Consider the following 16196-nt stretch of genomic DNA (forward strand, 5'->3'; position numbering starts at 1 on the left):
GCAGTATGAGAAAGTTTGAAGGGTGCACTTTCTTCTTACAACTTATTTCCCCCTCAGGAGAGTGCTGGCAGGTGGCAGTGTGCTTTAGGTATGTCCTTCGGGCTTGTTTTACAATAGCTGCAGCATGAATTTCATTGTGCTTTTTAATCCTCGGTGCAGCACAGTTCACTACAATTCAGATAATAACAGACTGAGAAGTTTAAACGAAGTTGCCAAGACTGAAGTGCTTCAGTTGACGCGAACATGCTGTGTCTTCAAATACGCTATTATAGATCTGTCAAGTCACATGGCTGACAAGGGCGTTTGCGCTCCATGGTGTACAGCCTTTATCATTGCTGCAATAGTAAAAGTCAAGAACAATAATGACGTTCATAAAATGTCAACCAGTTGTGTGGGTGGTCTACACGTTCTATTAAAGCCAAAATAATAAAGGAGTTGAATGTTTTGTTTTATGTTAGCATTGGTGGAAGTAATAATTTTAGAAAAAAAAAACTCAATTGAGGCCTAGCATTTAATTCAGAGAGAGAATGGGCAATTCAAGCACAGCTCAGCTCCATCAATGCCTGGTGTTTTAGATTTCAATACATCCACTCATCATGGAAAGCACTGGAGCATAGTGGCTGGATTTAAACAATGAGGGTAGTCTATTTTCAACTGCCATCACTGATTTTTATATATATATATATATATATATATATATATATATATATATATATATATATATATATATATATATATATATATAGATAGATAGATAGATAGATAGATAAATAGACACACACACACAGCTATGGCCAAAACTTTTGCATCACCTGGAGTTTTAGAATCTTTTATTTAACATTGTGTAATCAAACAAATTACAAAATAATATTGCAAATGTCTAAAAATTACAAAAATGGAAAACTGCTAAGTGGTATGTAATTCAGTATATTAACAGAACAATATATTTGACTTCATGAAGCAAAATTGTTAATTCTAGTGGATGATGCAACACCTTTGGACATAGCTGTGTATCTATATGTATATGTGTTTATATATATGACTCCTTTACAACAGTCATTTATAGTGATTTTTTGAAGTTTAAAATAATTCAATGAATGGTTTATGGTTATTTTGCTCCTGTTATAAATGATAAGAGATGTTTTACAAGATTTATCTTGTACCATTATCATCCAGAATACAAGATAACACTGAGCACATCACTTTGCTTTATATTATACTTTACCTGGCTTAACACTAACTAAATCACATGAGATCCCTTAGCAAGCAGTGCACAACTCTCTGGTGGGCCTTGTACTATGAGATACATCTATAAGGACATCTCATCCTATGCTGTACACTGCACCTAATCTCCCTGCATTATATCTTGTCAAAGGACTCCACAGAAAAATCAAAGCTAGCAGTGCCTTAAGGATTTGAATGCCTTAAATAGCTCCCAAACCTCTCTTATGAGGCCTTCCCCGAAGCACTTTGTAACTTATCAAGGCTGCCATTTGCTTTCCCTGATCTGAGCATAATGCTCATATTTAAATCTGTGAGCTTTAGAATAAGGGTGACTGGGGAAGATGCATGGGACAGGGTAGGGGCAAACTGTCTATCTAATACTCTGATAACAAAATTAAAAGATTGTTTTCAAATCCAGTAGAAGAATCGTATGTCATATCCACAGGTCATAATAAAAAGAGATCACACACTGTTGGTGAGATGATAAGCCCTAGATTTACATATCTGTGTGCAAGTTTAAATTCAGTACAAAATGTCAGGGAGCCCTGATTCTGTTATCCCTTCAAACACAATTTTAATTTATTCTAATCATATTGCACCATGGGCCTTTTATTTGTTTATTTCAAATTAGGTTTGCCATCTCTAATATTGAGGCAGGTAGATGATCAAAAAACAACATCTTGCGGCCAAAATATTAGCAGTTTTTTTGTTCATTTTAACATGTTTTGTGTTTAATATTTTTTAAGGACATTTTCATTTCCAGAAAATGACATTGAAAATGACATTTTCACTTCCAGAAATGTATCCTCTTTCGGTTAAGATTAATTTGACTGCTTTAAAAAACATTTAGTCGTGTCTAAGCTAGTAAATACAGTATACTCATTTGTAAATTAAGTAAGCCTATCAGTAAATAATAAATTGCTTTCATGTTGTCTGCCTAAAGCATAAACTGACAGATTCTTGGCCTAGTAATACATACATCGGGGTCTATTTAGTAAATGGCAGTGCTGCTGAATACATCATTTTAAAGATAAAAATACACTGTTAGCAGCGCTGGCTTTCTTGGCATTGGTACAAGAGATATATTTTAATGACTTGCACTGTTAGGCTTTCCTTCTAGTGGGTGGTTTTCAGGTGCTTGCAAGCGCTGTTTGATTTTTGCCTTTCAGAGACACCAATATAATTCTGCGTTTTTTTTTTTTTGTTTTTTTTTAAATCTTTTTAAGTGTCAGGCTTCAGCAACTGCATCTACCTCTTTTTTCAGCAACAACACAATGCCAGAGAGATGCAGCGGATGAACCGTTTGTGCCACATTTAAACACACTTGAGGGTGCCGAGGTTGGTCTGCCTCAGGAAAACCTTTCACATCAGATTGTATTCCTTAAATTGGACCTGCGTATGTATGTTGGGCTCTGCTGCCCTCTAGAAACATACTGGGCAAACAGCATTTGGTCAGCCACCACTGACTTGACCTTTCAAAAAAAAAAAAAAAAAATTTAAAAAGCTACAATTAGTTAAAAATAGATGCAATACTGCATTTATTTTTTTACTCCCCAAATGAAAATAAATAATAATAATAAGAAGAAGAAGAAGAAGAAGAAGAAGAAGAAGAAGAAGAAGAAGAAGAAGAAGAAGAAGAAGAAATAATAGCAAGAAAAAAACAAAACCTCTGATCTCACTAATTGGTCAAACTTATTTAGGGCTTTTGCAACTTAATGTCATAGTAACTGCAGGTTACCTCGTAAACTTAAACAACGTAGCAACTTGTTATATTATTAGCAGCCGCATGGATCACATCAAATCAGGGGTAGTGATATTTTGCTGCTATGATAATCTACTGTGCAGCACCACTCCACTCGTGTGTGTGTGTGTCCAGGCCGTTAGTCTAGCTATTACCTGAAAAATAATAGAAATGAATTCCGTACTATTACTTTATATTATGATAGTTGTGTCTGCAGTCTGTGTTTCTGTAGGAATAGTCAATACTGATGCTAACTGTTGTGCAGGATTTCTTCCGGGTGCTGAGAGATAGCCTAGAATGACAACATGTTTAAGAAAAAAAATTGTGTCACATTAAAAATGTACATATCCAGGTTTATTTATTTACATCACAAAATACATTTCATTTCAATGTAGTGCATTTAAAACCATACAACTAGAATCATGCACTATTTTTTTTTTTTAAGCACTAAAACCTGCCCCTCATTAGTTTAAAAAATGTGCAACAATAAATAAAATCATAATAGTACACATTAGATTTTTTTTTTAAATGCATGCATGGTTGTGGCATGTAATCTCTTTACAAACGTAAACCTGAAATAAATGATAAATTCATACATGATAATGCTCATGTTATTCCTTGCTATTGGCCAGCCTGAAATATTTGATTGTCCGCATATTCTTTACATACATAGGCACTTCTGAAAATAACAAATATTGTACACAACAAATGTAACAGATTGCTGCAGCGTTCTCTTAATGCAATACAACTCTGTCACACCAGATACAGTCTCATGAGCTTGATCTGGGGGAAAAAGTTCAGTCATTGCATTCAAGTATATATAATTCAGTCAAATTTTAAAAACAAACAAACAGCAGAGCATTACAAATACAGACCATTAGCTTTTATGCCAAATCCTAAACCTTATTTGACACTTCTAAATGTTTCCCTTGAGTACTATAATATCTAGTACCAGAGCAAACAACTGCAGCCTTCTTCTACAGTACATGTTTTCTTACTAAGGTTAAGGGGAACATTTTAAGGATGATTATAAGCTTTGACAGAGCTTATCCTTAAATGAAGAATAAGAAACATGTGGGCTTAAGTTTCAAGAAATTGAAAAGAATCATCAATGAAATAAATGCAGTTTTGTGAAAGCATTGATGGTCACTTCAGTTGATCTAAACAGCACTGTAAAAGGTTTATGCCACCTCGGGGGGTGGGACATTTGTTGCCTTCTAAATATCTATAATCCCTGAAAAGATGAACACCCGCTCTTTAAATATATGTACAGACCCATATGTTTGTGGACACAAGCACTGTATAATTGTTCTGATTTTGTCCAGCCTTTTAGTGTTGCAGTTTTTTTTTTTTTTTTTTTTTAAAGCAGACCATTTCACATGATGCACCCAAAAGATGTTATCTGCGCTCTGGCACTACAGACAAACATACAGGTCACATGCATCTTATTAATCATTTCGTGGAGCCAACACAGGTCATCAGTCATTACTTTTGCATCCTTTCACTGAGACAGACTGTGTGAAGTGAGGTTTGTACAGATTCTGTTATGAGTGATCCCAGAGCACACATTCCAACCTTCTCATCAGGACATAGGCTGTTGATTGTTTAAAGAACAATTTTTTATAGTGACTTGGTTTGTCTACCTAAAAGCCCTTCAGCATAGCTCTGTGCATAGCAGAACAGGAACATTGCTATACTGTTATTTCTATATTTCAACTGTATGTCCTGAAACAACCCCCCACTACATATGTCATTTCTATGAGCCAGTGTAGTGAGTGCTATAACCATGTAATTTACTGATAGTCTAAAAACATTTGTCTGGCTGTCATAAGGGCTAAGAGGGGTGCTTCAAGGAATTAAGTGTTTAACAGCATTGCGTAAGGTAGGATATCTACTAATACAGGCAAATGATATACCTTAAACTTAAATTTACACAGATAAAAACATTTAAATTAGAATATAATAATATCCTTTTGGACCCCACTGTATATTTGTATTTGATAGACACCTTTTAACAGTGGAATATTTAATGTCAGTAAAACTATGATCTTAAGAAATGAATTACAATGTACAGAATTGTGTTCTACACCAGTCAATAGCTAGGGACACTATTTTGTGTGCGTTTGGTTACACTCAGTTGACCACATGGTCTGTTTCCACTTTCACACTGTGCAAAAGCAGTGGTCACCAATCTCAATCATCAGGGCTATGTGAACGGAGCGTTCCTCTCTATAAACTATTGGTCACTGTTGTATGTTCAACACTTGTTGTTTACTGTTATGAGTAGTATCGACTTTTGTGCCCGCTTGACATGGTTAGTGGCAGCGTAACAGATGACAATGATGAAACCTCCCAGTACAGACTGCGAGAAAGAAAGAGTCTGTATAGTACTACCACAGATATAGATTGGCAAAGGATAACAGCAACGGTAATGATCTGTAAAAAGATAAATGAAAAGCATATTACCAAACAATACTGCAATACTCTGTATATAATACAACATTTCTCAAGGAAGAAGCACAACTTATTTATTTATTTATTTATTTTTACATAAAATATTTTCTTAGCATCATAAACAAAACACAATTTGCAGTGGTTATTGCAATTAAAATAATTGGTCTAAAAAAGTTTACTATGAATCCTGATGTTTGACATAAGTTGTGGTCTCCTTTTACAATTCAACATTTTTACAGCACATCATAATGTTAACCCTACCTTTTCCCTCTGGTACTCACTGAACACAACAGAAAGAGCCACAATTGTTGGGTGGCACAAGAACCACAAAAAGCAGCCCTAAAACATGAAACAAGACATTTAGAGATGTCAATACAATTACAACAAAGATATAATGTGCATGCATCTCTAAATGTTGCACTCAGAGGTTTTTAATATTCTCTCAATGACAGGGTATTCCTCAAAACAAGTAGTACCCATTTTAAGCAATTATTTTAATGCTTGCGGTGTCTTATAACCCAAAGATAACCACCACTTGGTATTGACATTTTCTCTTTCCAAAATAAGTATCGAAAAACCCTAGGATTTTCGCGTACATCCATTAGAAATTTGTAAGGGTGTGGCAGATTTCACATTTTGAATGATTTGGTAATAAGGCAGACCTATACCAGAGTCTGGAGGACCTGTTTTTATATTGCAACACTGAGTTAGCTAACAGGATTTAGTAAAGGGGTCGTGGTTTTCCTCTAGTATAGAGCAATGTGTGATCTATACTGTATTTGCATGTGGTGTGCAGATGCTCAAGTTTTCCAAGTATTTCCCTTTCAGAGCAAATAGGAGTGGTTTTAATAGATAAGGCTAATTCTATTAAAACACACTGCCAGAAGACTTTGTCTTGTTATTACGGACTATTACTTAGTTAAGTGTAGATTGCAAATTACGGGAATAGCACAATGCTTTTAAAGTGTTCTGCTTTACTTAATACCTGTTGACTTAAAACATGTCAAAGGGAATTCATAGTATCTGTACACCCCTCGTATTTACATCATGGGCCACAAATATAAACAAACCAGTTCTATTGATCACATGTATGCTGTCATGTGCAAATAACCTCTTATCCGATTCTTCTGTGTGATTCATTCAGAGTCACTTAGGAAAACATGTACTGTTGAAACCTTCAAATCACCAAGCACGTAAAAGATAAAATACACATTGCAAAGCATTTTTTAGATGTGGCCTCTTGTTGCTATACTATATCACCTGGAGTCAAACTTCCTGTTGTTGACAGTGTTATCAATACGCTCTTGCAGCTGGCATATTCCCGGGTTTCATGACACAGCATTGAGTATTAAGCATTAATACACAATAATTACTTTAACACCCAAGGCCGAGTATAATGTACTGGTATATTATATATGTACACCTGTACACTATCTTTATTACAACTCGAATAGTAGCTTAAAGGTAAAACAAGATAAAATGATCTATAAAAGGGTAAGGTCCAGAACTAATACTCACAGAGCTGTCATCGTTATTATGTTTTTATCAACTCAAGGTACAATTAGATACAGAGTACAGCCCTATTATATGGCAGTTTTATTCATGTTTATTTCTCATATCTTGAGACTGCCTGTTTTACATTTACTGTATACTATAAAAGGAAGAATAAAAGTTATACAGTCTTTAAATGTGAAGGTCAAACAAATGCTATGTGCTTTAATACATTGGAGATATATAAACAAATATAAAAAATAAAAAAACAGCACAGTGCCAGGTGAAAAACAAAATGTTAATGTAATAACTATCTAAAATAAATATTAAAGTGAAGTACTGCATGAACAGTGTTTAACATGATCAACAACTGCATGGAAACATTCCATCCGAATGATTAGCAGGAACTCCAAAAATAACTGTTTCTTTAAAACATAACATCATTGTGAACACGTGTATGTTACCAAAACACTAACAGCCGTAAAGTAAAGAAAACAAACATATAAAATACACAAATAAGTAAAATGATTCAGCTAAATTTTTTTGTTTTTATTGTTAGAAATCTTTAAAAGACATTTCTTTTGTATGCTTAAATGAAAACAGCAAATCTGTTCTAAGCACTGAACCAAGCAAGTTACATTCTGTGGACAACTTCGCCATCATGTGGTCCTCCTTGTATTTCAAATCATCCAGTTTTACATACAGTTTGGGATACCACATGACTCCACGTACACTAGAGCGTTTTGGGAAAGTCCAGGCTTTTTAACGCACGCCCCCAATGCATTCTGGTTAGTGTAGTCCTGCTGTGAAAGGTCCTGAGACAGGCAAAAACTACCCTAGTGTACATGAGGTCATATGGTAACCCTCCATACAGTATGGCAGCAGTGTATCAGCAATGTAATGTGCATTCACAATTCCACGCTTAAATATGGTGGCTCAAATTGTATTGATATTTTTACTGGAAGGGTTTTTTTTGTCTCTGTAAAGCAATACATTGCTAGGTGTCTTGTATCTGTCTCATACAACAGCAACAACAATCTGTAGTAGTAACTGTTAATATAATACACATACCTTTGCAAAGCTTAAGTAGAAGTCCCTTTTAAGTACACTTCTCTCAACAGTGATGATTTGGTAAAGGCTAGAAGCCAACAACATGGAGAGGCTCACCCTTAAACCAATTAGCAGCAATCCTGCCATACTGCGATGAGCATGGTAACCGTGGTGATCTGCATCTTCAAACTGCTCCCAAAGTAATAAAATACCCTGCAAATAAAAAGGGGATGCTTTGACATACTTTCAATCACATGTATTCAATCCTTTAAAGTACACTAGCCACCACATGAATTTAATTGCAAATCAAATTATTGGTCGATGGTAGTATTTCTAGGGAAACTGCATCAACCTTTTGGTTCTGCCTGATTTCACTCTGAGGACAGATACTCGTGGATCACAGAAAGCAACTCTGAAACTGAATGCATCAAAATGCTCCACCTTTGAAAGTCTTGAATACTTCTACAGCCAGTTCCCAGTACAAACATATCCCTGTCCATACCTGTTGAAATCATCATCTAAATAAGATGCAAAATACCTGGGTGCAGCTAACTGTGTGTAGAAAGGATAGGCTTACTTAACAGTTTCAGCAAACAAATGTTTACCATCTCATTTGCCTGACAGATTGAAAAGGGAAATACAACTGTATCATGTTGAATACAGTCTGGAGGGGATGCAGGAATTAAAACGGATACTGCACCCTGTGACAGAAATATAATGAGTTCCGGTTATAAATCTCCCTCCCGACCTGTGAGGGCGCTAAGTAGCAAAAGGGGAAGTCTTTGGACAGGCTGGCCTGACAGTTCATTTCCTGGGTTGGGAAGTCAGTCAGCCTGGAAGAAGACGAGTCTCTGTTGCAGGAACGTATTCACCGGGAAGGTAAACGAGGTAGCAGCTATAGGCAATAAAGACAGCTGCAATCGCTTACCAAGGGGTCATGCATGATAGCATAAAGGGGCCAGAGAATTTCGTAAATCTTTTCCTTCGCTTGGTTTGTATTGAGAAACTGGAAGAACAGTGAGAGACGCAGAGAAAGCATTGTGAAAGTATTTGTGAGTGTTTGTTTGTTTTTTGTGTTATTAGTAATTGTCTTGTTTGTATATAGATGGCTAAACACGCATCTGGAGCTGTCGCCAAGGGCCAGCACACAACCGGATCAACACTGCACTACAGTCACGATTAACATTGTTAGCACTAATTGTACTTCACCACAAGCACTGAGAGCACTCACTTTGGACTTAGTGAACGTGTGTGTCTAATTGTGTGTGTTAAATGTACTGTGCTTATTATTTACGGGACTGCAATCCTGTTTTTCATTGCACAATACACATTGTTGTGTATTGCAAAAGCTTTAATATTTACTGGCTGGTCATCAGACCAATGGATTAAAAAAACAAATAAAACAATCCATTTCACCATTACTTTGTTGTCTTTGGATTACTGCACTAGCACTGCCACTAGCACCACACCTTCTATACACCTGCTACTATTGGCCACAACCCAAATATATATATATCGATCTGGCAGGAAAATTAATAATCCATCCTGTACTTTCCTGCATTTACAAAATTAAGAATGAAACAATACATCATGTTAGCATTCAAATGTCTATGTGTGGTATGGAATGGCACATGTTACATCCTAGCAGCTTTACCTGAGTGATTACAGCTGCCAAAGCAATTCCTGTAGATGTTGGAGTGGAGTCCCACTGCAGGGGTTTGCTCTGGGATTTGCGGTTTTTACCCAGAGTCCAGCCCATGCATAAACTCAGCAGCATGTACAGCATCTGAATCTGGGAAACCATGTCAAAAACTAAGAGTAGAAAAGAGGGGGCAGAACATCAGGGGCAGTTTTTCATGACAACGTGTTTTTCTGATTCTGTTACATATTTAGCTTAAAGCATTATTAAGCTTACTGTGACTATGTAGATGATTTTCTTTGTACTTATGTAAGTTGCAATGTATTTATTTTTAAGTTGAAATAAATTCAGAAATGCAGATCTCTGTTTTTTGTTGCTAACATTGCAAAGCTCTGCTTGTCTAGACAGGAGACCTTTAAATACATTATAAGATGCCTGTTCTGCATTCATTTAACTTTTTTCTTCTTTGCATATACACAAAGCTTATATGGTGTAAATTACAAAGATGTCATGTATGTATTTTAATATATCATACAGGGATTGTATTATGTGTGTTCCAATTTCCATTTAAACAGTAGTATTGTAGTCATGCATATCAGGCCCCCTTGTCCACTGAAAGCTTTCCTACAAACTCCCTTATAGTACAATCTCTTCCAAGCAGACTTTGGGAAAATAAAAACTTACGTTCAGCAAAACTACCCATAATAGGAATCCCAATACCATCTTTTGCGTATCTGTAAAAAAAATGATAAAACATATTATTACAAAGTGCCAAGACCATATAGACAAGTACATTAGTATTTTTTTTAATTCCTTATCAATGATGTCTCAATCGAATATATGAACAGTCTTCATTTTCCTAAAATGCTTTTCCCTCCAACTTATTGGAGTTGGATCCATTTACCTTGATTTTTAAAGCCGATGCCATTTGTCTTAAATATGTGCATTAAAAAAAAAAACAACAACTGGTAAGTAACATGCAAATAAAAAATCAATAAGGTGACTCCCACTTGACACGAAGTTAACCTGTCATTTCAAGTTAATTTTAAGGCAGAACAATGACTTTGTGAATAACCATATTTTGTCAAAATATTAAGACACAACTTGCTCTTAAAATAGTACTGAAACAGACATAATGGAGGAGAAACATACATGCTCTGTGATTCAGGCCAATTCTGAACATGTTTATTTGTATTCTGTATCTGTCGTATTCATTCAGCCCCCTAGCATGCCAGGTTGCTTGGGTTTTGTCTGAATGCTGCTAGGAAACAAGCTGAACAGGAAATACACTACCTTGACAAGTGGATGTAGTTGAATAATGCTGCACCGGCCTGCAGCAACAATACGGTAGACAAAACTTTCAAAACCGTGTGCATTGGGCCACCTTTTTGCATAGTCTGCCATAGTGGTTGAGCATATATACAGGTAGCTACAAAGTAGGCCAATAAGAGCAGAAAATAGAAGCCTTGTAAGCCTGTAAAAAGAACATAGACATTTCTGTAAGTTACATTACTAAGATAATGGAACATATCTACGAGACTTACTCCAAACATACATAACAATTATATTACATAAAAAAACCAAATAACTTCCATTTGTTTTTTCCCCTTTCTCAATTCTTGTTCCGATCTTCCACATAAAAAAGTACCGTATATATGTGCAATGGCATTTGAAACAAATAAACTATTAAAAGACAAAGTTATTTAAAAATGTTAAGAAGGTGCTAATGCTGCTTAGATTTAAATGTTTTTATAATTAATGCATATAGTAAGAAGTGTTTGAAATGGCATAAAAATGATCAGTTACAAAATTCTAAGAGACATGCCAAATGTTTACTTCAGCTTAAAACAACTGATACTGAATTTCATTTCCATACCAGTTTCTTCTGCACTAAAGTGATCCAGTGGATTCCCTGCTGCATCAGGGTTGAACATCATGATCTCAAATTGAATTGCATCTGAAGCAATGACATCACCTTCTTCACAGGTATGCTGGTCCACATAACTAACATACCATGTCTGAGGGAAATGGAGCTGAGGTATTGTCTGGTTATTCTCTTCTTGGTTCAAAGCAACTTTTGGACAAAAAAAAAAAAAAAGAAATGGAAATGTTTAAATGTTGTTTTTTGTGATGCCTGTTTTTGTACTGCAGCCATATGTTCTTCATAGCGATATTTTGGAAAATATTTTGTTAGCCTTGATTTGGATCTGCTTGTTAGACTTACAGTGCACCCTCGCCTGTCCTTTACATTGCGGAACAGCTTACAAGGCCATACAGTCATGGCTCCCATTTGCCCCACACAATCACACTTGCATTCTTGTTATAAGGTGGAACACACATTGCACAGTGTCTTAGCAATGGAACACGCATTGGACATCCTCTTAGCTATGGAACACGCATTGCACATCCTCTTAGCTATGGAACACGCATTGCACATCCTCTTAGCTATGGAACACGCATTGCACATCCTCTTAGCTATGGAACACGCATTGCACATCCTCTTAGCTATGGAACACGCATTGCACATCCTCTTAGCTATGGAACACGCATTGCACATCCTCTTAGCTATGGAACACGCATTGCACATCCTCTTAGCTATGGAACACGCATTGCACATCCTCTTAGCTATGGAACACGCATTGCACATCCTCTTAGCTATGGAACACGCATTGCACAGTCTCTTAGCTAAGGAACACACATTGCACAGCTTCTTAGCTATGGTTCACGTCTGCAGTGTTATAAAGGGGTACCACTGCACTATATTGATTTACTGTGGCTGGTAAAGTGTTATTTTGATATCTACCAAGACAGAAAATACAAAACCTTTCTGTGTGAATGGCAGCACTAAAACATTAGGTTAAAATCATTTAAAAAAAAAAATGTCTCCTACATTGTAGGTGACCTAATTACAAGCTAGGCTGTCTGCTATCTTGGACAGGATAACATAGTGAGTTACCGCATGTTATTTTCCTTCATAGTTTAAAGGTCGCCACATGTCTGCAAAGTGTTGTTCATTTCGGGCATAAGCAACAAATAGCCCTTTCCAAGAGCCTTTACCACAGTTGCCATGTTTCTTAAAGAGCTTTAGTGGGTGTGCTTTAAAAAACCCACTGTTTGAAACACAATGCAGCATAAGGCATATTCATTCTGCTATTTAGCAAAGTGATGAATTTTGTCATCAACATGGTAATAAGTAGGTCATTTCACAAATTAAGCATCACCTTGATCAATAACACGCCTTTGAAATACTATTAAAGGGGGCTTTTTTATTTCTTATACATCAAAGACTGAAAGGCTTTCTCTTTATCTGATGCTCCCCTTTCATTCTCCGTGCCAGTCAATTGAACAACACCTTTTCCTGTGTGGTCGGGTGAAAGGGCTCTTGACAAGACTGTGGATTATTGTTTTAGAAACAAAGGAAGACAACACTGCTGCATATTCTATGCTGGTGCAATTAGCAGCAAAAAAATTAACAACACTTGAATTACACTGATCCAGTGTTCAACAGCTCATTTCAGAATCAAAAGGTAAAAGGAAATTAATGTTAACAATAAACTGTGTGGATGAGCTGGCACAATGCTTACAACAATAAACCTTAAAAGCAATGAAATTGAAAAAAAATTAAAATAAAATGAAACACGGTATAAACCAGTTACAGGAACGCACATATAACCTTAACCGCCCATACTATATATAAACAGAGATTGATAACACTATTTAATTCAGTTTTGCTGAATTCTATTCCGTTTTGGGATTAATTTATTTCATTTTGTATTTATATTGCTTAAACAGCCTTTTTAAGAATATAAAAATACTTTGGTGAATTCTTAGTAATGTCCACATGTATTACAAAAAGCATGTGCATTAAGATTGAATCATGACATATTCTAACAATAGAGATACAGTAGAACTTCCTTTAGTTCTACTGAGGCGTGCCCCTCAACATGATCTTAACTCTTCTTGTACAACTGTTATGGCTTGGGCACAAGAACATTTACTTGACTGCTAAAATCTTGTATATAAAGTAAATTCGTACTTGTCAGCTCAGCTTTTGAAAGATGCTCTAAACAGCTGAGATTTTCGGATTCGTGTAGGTTTAGCCATGCATTCTCACGGAAGAGGATCAGTGTGGCTTCCTTCTCAACAGCTGCTTGGATGTCTTCAAGTCTGCAGTGTAATAATGCATTCTTCCCTGGAGAAAAAAATAAATAGAGACTGTCATACTATTAACTCCCCACAATAATAACTCACATTGAAATTGTACTTGGTTTTACTTTGCTACTGAACACAGCTGTGAGATTTCTACTGTATAAGACAGTACATAGAATCTGATACACAAGTTCATATTCAAATACCAAGGTTGTTTGTTTGTTTGTTACAGGGGTTGGAAAAAAAATTAGGAACAACTGATGTAACAGGGTTAATGGACTAGAAGGTCACCATAGCCAACTAGGATGATTAGTCATAATATGTCTGCAAGGTAAATATAATATTGCAGAATACATAAGCATTACTGATTACAGTTTCTAATTCCTGTGGGACGACACATGTTTGACAGAATTCATATAGAACACTTGGTAGGACTTTAATAGCAGAAATTATTCAGAATTATTTGAGCAGAAGCTAGCCAGTCCTGCAAGTACATACACACGTCACTTTTTTTCTTCTCCCAGGATACATATACTGTGGATACAGTTCATAGCAATTTATACATCGTGTTTCACATAGGTCTCACGATAAGTCTTTATGCATGTGTGACAGGATAGCGTCACTGCAGGAAGAGACTTGGAGACAGAAGCTGCAGTGAAACGCTGATCAAAAACTCACCAAACGTCCTCCACGAGACAAACGATGGGTCTGTCTGTCTGTCTGTCTGTCTCTCTCATATATATTATATATATATATATATATATATATACACACACACACACACACACACACACACACACACACACACACACACACACACACACACACACACACACACACACACACACTTCCCAAATTAGCACCAATTACCTAACTGGAGAATGGCCACACCTGTGATTGCTGGCAGGGATAGATTTAACCCCATCCCTGCCAACCTTACATTCCCCCACAGATTACTTACGGGGCAGGGCTGCTCCACAGCATGGCATTCCTTGCATGGAAAGGCAGTACCAATTTACATTAAGCATCTATAATTACTGTTTATTTACATGCTAGTGACTTAGTAAATACATGTGTATGTGCACATTATTATGCACAGTTACAAAGTACTTAATATGTACAATGCACTTGTAAATATTTCTGTCTGAAAAGGGTTTGGGTTATATCCTTCAAAAAGATGTATACATGAAGTACATTGTAGCTGGATAATAACACTGTACATGTATTTACTAAGTAACTACTACATAAATACACTTGATGTAAAGTGTTACGGGAAAGGCAATAAGACTTCAATTGCATAGCAGTTTAAAGCCTGTTTTACCGTGACATGGGCAATAGGCACAGTTCTAAAGTGAGGCATGACTAATTAGTCTCACACTCGTTTGAATCACGTCATCCCTGTTCTGCAAGGGAAGCTTTCCAAACACGTGCTCATGTTTTCAATACGCAAATTGTACACACAAAAAATGCTCTGGTCTGAGGGCTAAGCACAGTAACATCAGAAATCTCGAAAATATGATCCAGCTGACTGAAATTGAAAGTTGGTTTTAGAAGACACTTAAAAAACAACCCCCCCCCCCCCCCAAAAAAAAAAAAAACAAAAAACAAAAAAAACAAAACAAAAAAAAACAAAACAACGCATTAAACAAACAAGTAAATAAACAAACAGAAATACAATATACAATGATTAATTAATTCCAAGTAATGGTGGTGATTCTGCTATATTTCACCATGTGACAGAGGCTAAGGATAAGTTACATAGCCTGCTATAGTAATGTTCATTCAATGTCCATACAAGTAACCTAATATACTTCAGCACTGAGATCAAGAAAAAGATACCGGACAGATGTTAAATTCAAGGAGGTATTTCACTTTCCAGCATATCTCAGCATTTCTCGTGTTACATATTTATTTATTACATGTTATAATGAAGTATAATTTTTGCAATTATGTTCCACTAATGAAACCAGTATTTGTATTTATAATATTGTACGTACCGTGATATAGAAATTTTCCAATGTACTGCCCTCTTGTATTTCTTGCTGCAACGCTGCTGAAAACTCCTGCTATGGTTTTGCCGATTGCAGACGGTACTAGATTTAGACAAACTAATGTGTGCAGGAATAGGAAATGCATTGTTTTTTAAACAATTGCAATAAAGATATTGCTATACATTAATTATTGCAATGAATGAAGCCTGTCTACACTTCCAACACATCCCGTTTCCTTTGCACAGTGTTTGACTGACATGAGGATTCTCTAATTCCGTTGCCCCTGACTCTACCTGAATGGACAAATAGCCAATTAGAATGGAAGAGGCGGGGTTAATTCCAGCTGTGGTTCGTTGGCAACATGACAGCGCCAACGCAGCGGTCTAACTACGTGTCAGCATTGCCGTAAAGACGTTTGGACTGACAATAAATACTGTAAACACTTTCAATAAATACT

General features: G+C 36.1%; 1 protein-coding gene across 1 annotated transcript; it reads right to left on the reverse strand.

Annotated features, from left to right (window-relative positions):
• Positions 1-2883: 2883 nt before the first annotated feature.
• LOC121320907 (integral membrane protein GPR180-like) lies at positions 2884-15978 on the reverse strand. Its single transcript, XM_041259684.1, has 9 exons — positions 15746-15978; positions 13636-13791; positions 11476-11673; positions 10893-11073; positions 10284-10333; positions 9615-9772; positions 7982-8173; positions 5681-5758; positions 2884-5401 (listed from the first exon to the last, which is right to left on the reverse strand). The coding sequence occupies exons 1-9, from the start codon at positions 15882-15884 to the stop codon at positions 5243-5245; spliced, it is 1311 nt and encodes a 436-aa protein (XP_041115618.1). The 5' UTR covers positions 15885-15978; the 3' UTR covers positions 2884-5242.
• Between the last annotated feature and the right edge of the window lie 218 nt (positions 15979-16196).

This window comes from Polyodon spathula, chromosome 9 (assembly GCF_017654505.1).
Source record: "Polyodon spathula isolate WHYD16114869_AA chromosome 9, ASM1765450v1, whole genome shotgun sequence".
Classification (NCBI taxonomy): Eukaryota; Metazoa; Chordata; class Actinopteri; order Acipenseriformes; family Polyodontidae; genus Polyodon; species Polyodon spathula.

Bases quoted from the DNA above. Each gene is read 5' to 3' on its own strand.
- LOC121320907 (XM_041259684.1), bottom strand. From the start codon at position 15,884: ATGCATTTCCTATTCCTGCACACATTAGTTTGTCTAAATCTAGTACCG. The intron at 13,792-15,745 runs GTACGTACAATA...TTTTTTCTCCAG, and splicing joins TGGAAAATTTCTATATCACG to GGAAGAATGCATTATTACAC. The intron at 8,174-9,614 runs GTAAAGCTGCTA...TTTTATTTGCAG, and splicing joins TGGCAGCTGTAATCACTCAG to GGTATTTTATTACTTTGGGA.